At 28.6% G+C, this 9794-nt stretch overlaps 1 protein-coding gene across 1 annotated transcript; it reads left to right on the top strand.

Moving 5' to 3' along the window:
• The first annotated feature begins 1876 nt into the window (after window positions 1-1876).
• Window positions 1877-9562, top strand: LOC135924565 (uncharacterized). Its single transcript, XM_065459635.1, has 4 exons — window positions 1877-1921; window positions 3189-3457; window positions 3525-4830; window positions 9416-9562. The coding sequence occupies exons 1-4, from the start codon at window positions 1877-1879 to the stop codon at window positions 9560-9562; spliced, it is 1767 nt and encodes a 588-aa protein (XP_065315707.1).
• Window positions 9563-9794: the final 232 nt, after the last annotated feature.

Below are 9794 nucleotides of genomic sequence, written 5' to 3'. Positions count from 1 at the left end.
GGTATATTTCGATTTTATTTTTTCATTAGCTGTTTCATCAAAATGCTATAAATTAAGAAACATGTTGTTAGTAATTTGTCTACCATAGCTTTGCCTTTATATATTTTATTGTTACCATAACTTAAAATATAATTAACATAGTATAAATATGTGTAAATTTTAATACTTTTATCTGTAATCTGCCTACACGGTGATAGTCTATTTATTTTAAAATGATTTTAGTCTTAATATACTTTATTTTTGTCCAGATCTTAAAATGGGTTTAGTAGTTCTTCTGTTTATAGTATATTTAACCAACATATAACAAATATATTTAGCTGCTTAATAAGTTTAATGGTTTTAAAGTAAGCTTAAATTTCATATATAGTAAATACTTGGTTGAAATTATGTTTTAAACTTCATTAAATAAGTACATTGAATTAGTATATATTATAACATTTAAATGTTTTAGATTTAAATTTGGTCAATTTTGTAGATTTTAGAGATTTTATGTTTTATTAGTAAAATTAGACATATTATTTTATGTTTTACATTAATTATGTTGTAGCTCTGTGTTTTCATATATCTTTAGTTCTTATTTTCACAAAAGTAGTTTATCTGGTTGACATTTATGATAACAAATTCTATGGCTTAGAACTTTTTGTGTTTGACATAACAAATATATTAATGTTAGCACATTGTAACATTATTTTGAATTTAGATTTATTAGATTAACGAAATATATATTACATTTTACTTTATTTTTATACCTATATTTTCCTAGTATGTATGTTTTAGGTTCGTTTTCTAACTGTGCATTAGATTTTATTTTTATACATATATTCCTTAGTATGGATATTTTAGGTTCGTTTTCTAACTGTGCATTAGATTTAGTATAAATTTTAATCAAACACAACGCTAATATTATATTATATATATGTCGTATTGGAATCTCTTGATTTTAAATCCTTAACCGAGAGCGATTTAAAAAATTTTTAAGTTCGATTTAACCGGAAATGTATTCTAGCATGGGTAGAGTACCCAAACTGTAAATTTCAAACAATTTTGCCATGAACTTTAGAACCACTTCTAATTTATATTAATTTTTATATGGATTTTACATATAAATTAAAAAATACCAAAATGTCCATCGCTGAAATTTGCTGAAATTTATAGGGTAAATACTCTGCACATTCTGGAATACAATTCCTGTGAAATCAGATGTTTAAAATCCAAAAATCGCCCTTAGTAAATGATTTAAAATTGAGAGATTCCGAATCCCCACGAATTCCGAAACCCCATACGACATATATATTATTTTATATATATATATTTTACGTATTTTATAACGCTTAATTTTTATTTCCCTTTTCTCTCACTCGCTAATATTTTTAGAACTCCCTCCCAAATAGATTTTTATTTTACTTATTCTGTCTATTTATTAATTTTATTTATGTTTTCTTGTAATTTCAAACGACTATTAAAATTTTAATCTAAATACTCATATTTTTAACTTCTAGGCGCCACTGTTATATTAATTCTTTTGTTTTCTCTCAAAATAAAAGTTTTTCTAATATTAGGCGTCATCGATCTCTCTTTTCTTAACATTTAAATTTTTCTCTTTCTTGCTTTTTGGAAAAAGGTTATACAACTTGTTATTAATATTTGTATAATTTATTTAGAGATAGTAAAATTCATAATTTTCGTTATTGTAAAGTGATTAGGTTATCCCACCCTGAATTTTTCCCCCTTATTATTGTTTTACTTATTTATTTATTAATCATTTCCTTTTCCATAGTCTTCTGTTATACAAAAATTTTGTAAAGTTTTACTTTTATTTTTTATATGCTAAGTTGAATTTTATTTCCCTTCAAATTTTAAATCTTCTTCTATTATAATGTCTATGTCAACTCGATTTCCAAATGTGCACAGAGATATGGAGGTATATTTTTCTTTATACAGTCTTAAATGTAATTTCGTTTTTCTTTATTAAAGATTTTTATTTTTTCTCTCCCATCTTAGGGTAGTCTTGCTTGTTTCGATGTTGTCGTTATTTCTCATTTTATTTTTTATACTTTAGCAAATGCATTCTTCAAACTTTTAATTTTAAATAGTTGTTAGCTCGAACGTTTTCACTATATAAATCTAAATTACTACGTTAACTATAGTTTTTAAAAAAATTTTTTCCTTCATGTCAATTTTTAATTTCTCGGTTTCAAACTAAAATACCGATATGGTGGTAAATCTTTTCCTATTATAGAGAGATACCTTTCAAAAATCTCTTTTGTCATCTTTTTTCATAGACATTTCTAATAGGCAGATTTTCCCTAAATGTTATTTTTCGATTTTTTTTTTTTGTTTTTTTCAATTTATTTTGATCTTTCTTTAATTGACTATACGTAGTTTCTTAATCTTTACATAAGCTATTACTGGTGTTTCGATAAATTAAAATTTAGGTAAATTAGGGGTAGAGAAAGCGAAAGAATTTAAAATTTTATCTATATCTATTTGTTTAAATAAAGTTTTTCCATGGATAAAATAAATTATTGAGAAAATGTAACTTTTGTAATAATACGAAGCCTTGCTTTAATAAATTGTATTTTACTCATTACTCTTTCAATTTTAATTTTACTTATTACTCTTTCAGCAGTACATGTGGTAGTAGGAATGATTAAATAATATTTATATAAAATTATTAGGAAAGCAGAAAAATTTAAAAATAGACGATAGGGTAAATAAACGAATAGTTTTCCAATCTGTATCTTATTTCCCTGAATTATTATTATCATCTGAAGGAAAAATTTTTAACTTTCAACTTAATACATATTAATACACTTGTATCATTACCTTTAATGGTATTAAGCGACTTACATTATCATGTCTGTATTAGTATAATCATTTTTCCTGATGGTTTATATATTTATCTATTTATATATTATACATATCATCAGATATGACTCTTTAGATCTTTCAGTTATAAGAATCTTTACGTTCCCCTAAAATAAGGTACAACTTTACCATAAGTAGTGAATTAATGTTAAATTTTATTCTTACTTACCAAAGCTGGTACCTTACTAGGTATCTAGAACTGTTTTGGTGAATCTTCATTTCCAATGGTCTGATCTTTTCATTATAGCATCACTATCCTAAATTTTACGATAGTTAATTTCTTAATGACCTAGTTTCTTATGCTTAAATACTTTGTTTAGAATAAATTTACAGGCAAGATTCAAATAGCATCTTTTAACATTAATGGATTGATGAATAAACTGGCAGTTCTTTTAAGGATGTTAGTGGCGGAGAAAATTGACATTTTGGGCATCCAGGAAACCCACTACCCTGGAGATATTACGGCTAATTTTAATGACTATAAAATGTTTTGCTCGGGTACTACCTCCAATAGTTGGTCAGGGATCGCTTTCCTCATTAATAAAAGAATGCAGAAATATGTCATGAAATTTGTACCCATCTCGGAAAGGTGTGGGCTCCTATAATACGAATTTCAAGCCTACAATAATCGTAAATTTCTATGTCCCACCTAAAAGGAATGAGCGATCAGCCTTTATAGATATAATGATTAACATAATACACTCCTTACCAGAGAGATATAACATCATAATATTAGGAGATCTAAATATGGATATAGGCAGAGAAGTGGAATATATGAATAGAAATGTCACTGGGCACGCTACCTTAATACAGAGTAATAGCGAATACAGTAAGAAATTACTTGACTTCTGTTGTAATAAAGGTTTTAAAATTGAAAACACTTTTTTTAGTCATAGTGATAGGAGTACGTATACCTTTGTAAGAGCTCACCAGCAATCACAAATTGACTTCTTCATCTCGAATATTCATCGTTGGTTCGTGGATGTTAAAGCGATAACTAATATGAACTTGTCAGATCATAGACTGCTTAGAGCAATTATTATAGATAAAAATTTATGGGGGTATCATAATGGAAACAGACAATCTTCTACTAGATCTAGCGCTACTCCCTTGTGTAATGGAATAACTCGTAAACTGAGTAAAATAAGAACATTAGATGATGCAAGATATTTTGATCAGATATTAAGTGGGAAAGAAGCCAGCTACTTGAATACAATTAGGCTTGCAAGTGTTGAGAAAAGTTGGAATCTTTTTAAAGTTGTTCTTGTTGATACATATAAAGTACTGCCAGATGTAAGTCTTATCCATAGGAAGGAGTGGATGGTGAATGATACCCTGGAGAAAATAAACCAGTTAAGAACAGCGAATAGCTCTAATAAGGATCTTTGGAAGATGATACAGAGATTACTGCGGAGAGATAGACTGGTTTATAGTGCGAAGAAAGCGTTTGATATTGATAAAGATGTAAGAGAAAATAGACTATATGATGCATATAAGAAATTAAAATATTTTTGTAAACCTTACAGTTTTCAGAAGTTACCCTCTATAGTATTAAATAATGGTAAAGTAATAATTGATCAAGATGAACAGATGGCGCTGTGGCTCGATTATTATATTACGGTTTTTGATGGACGTAAAGTAACTAGATCAACTAGTGTAAATATAAATATTGCTTCACCCCAGTCTGGGTTCCCTGTAATGGAAATTATGAATGTAATAAAGAAATTACGTAACAATAAAGCTCCAGGGCTTGACAACATTACGGCGGAACATCTGAAGATAGCACCTAGAACGACATCTTCTTTCCTACTAGCGCTATTCAATAAAATATGGGAAAGCGGAAGTACCCCTACAGAATGGAACAAGTCCCTTTTATGCAATTTTCCCAAAACTGCAAATCCTCAAAAATTTACTGATTATCGTGCGTGTGCTCTAACATCTTGCGTGTCAAAGATATTTATGGTACTTATAAAGAATAAGATTGTTCATTCGACGCCTAATCTTTTTTCTAAATATATTTGTGCTTACAGGCCAAATAAAAATATACTAGAACCTATATTATCTCTGAAGATAATAATGCAAAAGTGTTATAAATATAGGATTCCGTCATTTTACACATTTATTGATTTCAGTAGAGCATTCGATAATGTTAATTATGAAGCGTTGTGGGAAACGCTTGTAGAATGTGGTATTGAAACCCAGATAATTCGTATCTTAAAAAATCACTATTCGAATTTATTTGCTTGTTTCAAAATAAATAATAAAATCTCTCCCTTTTTCAGGATTAAAAAAGGGGTAAAACAAGGCTGTACCCTCTCACCTCTCCTGTTTAACATAATCATCAATAAAATAATAAGAAGTACTGGGAGCTGCAGATCTAGTAGACATAGGATCTAATGAGAAGATTTTTTTTATTAATAGGATAACATCCTATGCAGATGATATTGTAGTGATTTCGAAAAGTATTGAAGAGACCAAAAATCTACTTTATCTAATTGAGACAGTAAGCTATAAAGTTGGACTTAGGATCAACTTTAACAAAACGGTTATTCTTCCCTCCCCAAACGCGCCTTCAATTCAAAATTTTACAGTTGGAGTGAATACAGTGAAAATAGTAGAGAATGTAAAATACTTAGGGGTAATCTTAGATAACAAAGGAAGTTGTAAAGATGAGATGAAGATGAGAATACAGAAAGCTAGAGGTGCGTTCTACAGATATATGAAAATATGGAAAGCTAGTGAAATTTCAGTGTTTACTAGATTGAGGATATTCAACTCGTTGATTGTTCCAATTGCATTATATGGTGGAGATATCTGGGAGGCAAATAAAACAGAGATTAGGCGTCTTCAATCTTTTATAAATAATTGTCTTCGCACGATACACGGGATTTTCTATCCAAGAGTTATCTCTAACTCAAATCTTTGGAGGAAGTCTACTCACACACCAGTAAATATTACTCTTAAGGAAAGACGGATTCAGTTCTTAGGCCACGTAATAAGAAACTCAGATAATAATTTAGTCCACGATGCCATAACATGGCTGTACTCATATAATGGTAAACAATACACAAAATACAAAACATTATGGTATTATAAAACTATAAAAGATATAATGGACCTAAACGTGAACATGAAACAATTCATTAAACTGAATAACAATAAAAGATCCATTAAAAATCTGTTTCGCATCAAGAAAAGTTACCTCTAATAAGTATAAAAATACATCTCAGAATGTATGTTTCACTATCATTACCCATTAATACCTATCTCATATTTCCCATCGTAATAAATTTCAAAAATTTAAACTCATCATTATCAAACATTTCCAATACCATCAAACATTCAAATCCTCTTATAAATTTTTGTATTTCCTTATTGAAAATTGTTTTAATATAGTAAAGATTTTTAATGTTAAATTGTCCTCAACCCACCATAACGTAATTAACTTTCACTGTAGTTATTGGGTATAGGCTCTTTTTTTGTCCCATTCTCTTTTGAATAAGCCTATAGAGGTTTAAGTAATATTTTTCGAAATGTTGCGCCTACAAGTACGTGCGGCTTGCCCACAAACGTGTGGAGGGCTCCTCATATTTTAACTTTTATACCCAAATTAAATTGTTCCAATAAGATGGAAACGAGGAAAACCTAGCGTAGCTCTGTTGCATTTCAACACTAGAGGGCATAAGCGTTATATATCACGTATCACGTTTGTTGGAGATTTGGAGTTTATATATTGGATTAATTGGAGAAGATGTCAGCTGGGAAGAACTAAGAATGGAGAAGATTCAACTATTTTTATAAATATGAAATCTTCTGATAAATATAATTATGAATAAATATGGATCTTCGTTAATGGTCAATGGTATTTATTTAATATTATTAGAAAGAATTATTTTGAATTGTTAAGTTATATAATTGAGAGTAAAAGGCATTTTTATTATATCTAATTTAACTTATAAAACCGAGTGCATGGACATCGACAGTGGTCGATTCTTACGGAATTTAAAACAAATTCTTTCTTTTCTTTTTTTATGTTATTTTCAGTATCTACTGAAATTTTATCAAAACAATATTACCCACAGATATCCTTAATTTCGTAGAACTGGTCCCTTCCGTTTTTGCAACCCCCCCCCCCCCCATCTTTTTACGATTATTTACTTGCAATTCTGACATTATATGTCACTGCCTTAATATTCCCTTATTTCTTTCATTCTTTTTCCAAATCACTTTTAAATTTAATATCAATTTTATTTGCCCTTAAATTCGATACTGAATAGGTATTTCATTTTAATGTTAGAAATATTTTCTGACATCTTTATAATTCCCTCTATTTTATATCTATCTAATTTCGTCATCGAAATTTTAGGCCGGGACTCGTCATCTCTTTTCTACTTTTTTGAAATTTTTTTAGTAACTTTACTATCTTTATGGTAGACATTATTACCCTTTTCTAGAATTTCAATCCATTGGCCATCAATTTTATTTTTATGAAATAAATTTCCATAAAAATAGTTCTTTCAATAAATTAAATTTCCACTGGAATTTACTTAACATTATTCCAATTCCCCCTTGGAATCTTTAATATTTATATTATCAATCAAATTAAATTTATTATTAATTATTGGTCCTACCTCTATATGATCATTTCTAAGATCATGTAGTCAAAATTTATGACAATTTGAGGCAATATACCCTAACTCTAGACACCGAAAACGCTTACATTTCGCATCGGCATTAACTACCATTTCTACACCCTCCTTTGTTGCACTAGGTAAATTAATGTGCCTCCGAACTGCTGGAGGAATTTATTTTCAAAGTGGAAACCCCAGGCAAAAATTTCTTCATGAACGAAACAATTTCTTTCAATACTCCATCTATAAGAACAATGGTTACAAATAATAGTGTCAAATTTATTCTTTGAGTCAACCCTCTTTATAATTTTTTCTTGTATCCTCTTTAATTCTCTTATTCCACTTAATATGAGCCTAGTACTTTTATCTTCAATGGCTTCACACCTTTGAATTTCGTCTAAAATCACCTTTAAACAACTATCCAAATCCTTGAATATATATGGCCTTATCTGTATTTACAGAATCTTTTTCCAACATATTTTTATCCTCACAATTTATTAGTAATTTTTCAATATTTTTTTTATGATTCAATTCCTTTAAAATTAAGTTTACATCATTCCTTATATTAAAAAGTTTATTTGTATCTGTGTTCACCTGGGATCTATCTGGTACAATTTATACTTGGTCCATCCTAATGGACTATCTTCCAACTAAATTTATGATCTGTAATTCCACTTAAAATCAGGTTCAATTTATTTTCTATTTCCTTTGAAAAATCAGGACATCTTCTCATGCAAATTATTTTCCTTGTTGGTAGGCCTAACCGAAATTCTACTATTTATTCTCTTCTTTTATTTCTTTGAATTAGACACTTGATAAATGTTAATGAAATATATAAAATAAAAAAATATACAGCTACCATGATTACCAGTTACATTAAATCAACATTCTTTTTACTAAAAATTTTTTAAAAAAATCTCTTATATTATGCCCAATATTATAATTCCTACTGAATACCATTTCATAATTTATAATTAACAATTTTATTTCGACAAATCAATCCTTTATTTTACTAGTTTACACTGAGTTGTGAAAGTTTAAAAATAAGATTTTTTATCCTTAAAGACCAAATTGGAATATATCGTTTATATCGAATTGGGAACTTAAATGTCCCAGAATTTTAGACGATCACAAAATATAGAATATTCCAAAAAATCCTTGGTCATGGTCAATAAAACGCTCAATGTTTTATTGATTCCTTTGTTAGGGGAGACTGGGGCTAGTTGAACCGATTTTTGCAAGATCGTCGATATCTCCTGTGTTTTATTAGATATAATAAAGAACAATATATGAATCGTTACCTATAACTATGTTCTATAAAGGTGACTTAAAAAATTTAAGAATATAATTATATTTTTGAAATTTTATTTTTTGAAAAGTGGAAATTTTGACTAACAAGTCCCAATAGCGGGATAGAGCAAACCACTTCAAGGGGCTGCCTAAACCCTTGGTTTTTTAGGCTATAATGAATTGAAATGCATTTTTATTTATTAATAAAGATACGCATAGAATAAATTTATTGTAGCGATGTGTGGATTTCTAATTTGTAATACAATAATTCATGTAATAGAAAGGGATTAACTCCCACCGCATTATTTTTGATTTATTAAAACCGAAAGGAAATATTGATTGAGCTTCGGATCATAAATTCAAAGGAATTAACATTGGTAATCGCCCAAATAGTGTGGGTGCAAATATTATATAATAAGTATAAATGGGAAAAGGTAACGTATTGGACAACATAGGTACGAAGTTCCGCTTAAAAATGAAAACGCTTGAAGTGATCCGTCATCAAATTGTTTTATGGGAATTCAACCTTATACAATGATAGTGTAATCCTGTTTAAGATATATCAAAACCAAAGAGGGGAAAAATTAATATTTATAAATTATATATATATGTTGTAAACACAAAAGAAAACATTATTGAAATCAAGTTTTAAAACTACATCTGGGAAAGCTATATGCAATAGTTATACGACAGATAAACGGAAATTTCTGCGCCTCCAGGAACACCATATACTAATTGTAGTGGCTACAGGAATGAGGAAAAGATTTGCTTGATATGTGAAGCAATGAATTTTGAATGGGCTATTCGAAAGAAAGAACTAACGCTTTTTCTTTTGGGATGGTTTAAACCCAATTTATTAATTTGAAAATTTTTCAGAATCATAAAACATAAATTAATTATTTCTGGATGATATTTATAAGTGGGGTAATCATGATTGGCCATAGAATAGTTGGTCCTATTAATTATTGCATATTTTTTTTTTATTTTGATTAAAACAAATGGAAA

Source organism: Gordionus sp. m RMFG-2023, chromosome 1 (assembly GCF_954871325.1).
Source record: "Gordionus sp. m RMFG-2023 chromosome 1, tfGorSpeb1-WG-v2, whole genome shotgun sequence".
Taxonomy (NCBI): Eukaryota; Metazoa; Nematomorpha; class Gordioida; order Chordodea; family Parachordodidae; genus Gordionus; species Gordionus sp. m RMFG-2023.
The sequence above is the reverse complement of the archived record's forward strand: the minus strand, read 5'-3'. Positions and strand labels throughout refer to the sequence as shown.

Excerpts from the sequence above, each read along its gene's own strand:
- LOC135924565 (XM_065459635.1), top strand. The coding sequence starts at position 1,877 with ATGTCTATGTCAACTCGATTTCCAAATGTGCACAGAGATATGGAG. Across the intron at positions 1,922-3,188 it reads ATGTGCACAGAGATATGGAG|AATAAATTTACAGGCAAGAT; the intron begins GTATATTTTTCT and ends TACTTTGTTTAG. Across the intron at positions 3,458-3,524 it reads TTTGTACCCATCTCGGAAAG|GAATGAGCGATCAGCCTTTA; the intron begins GTGTGGGCTCCT and ends CCCACCTAAAAG.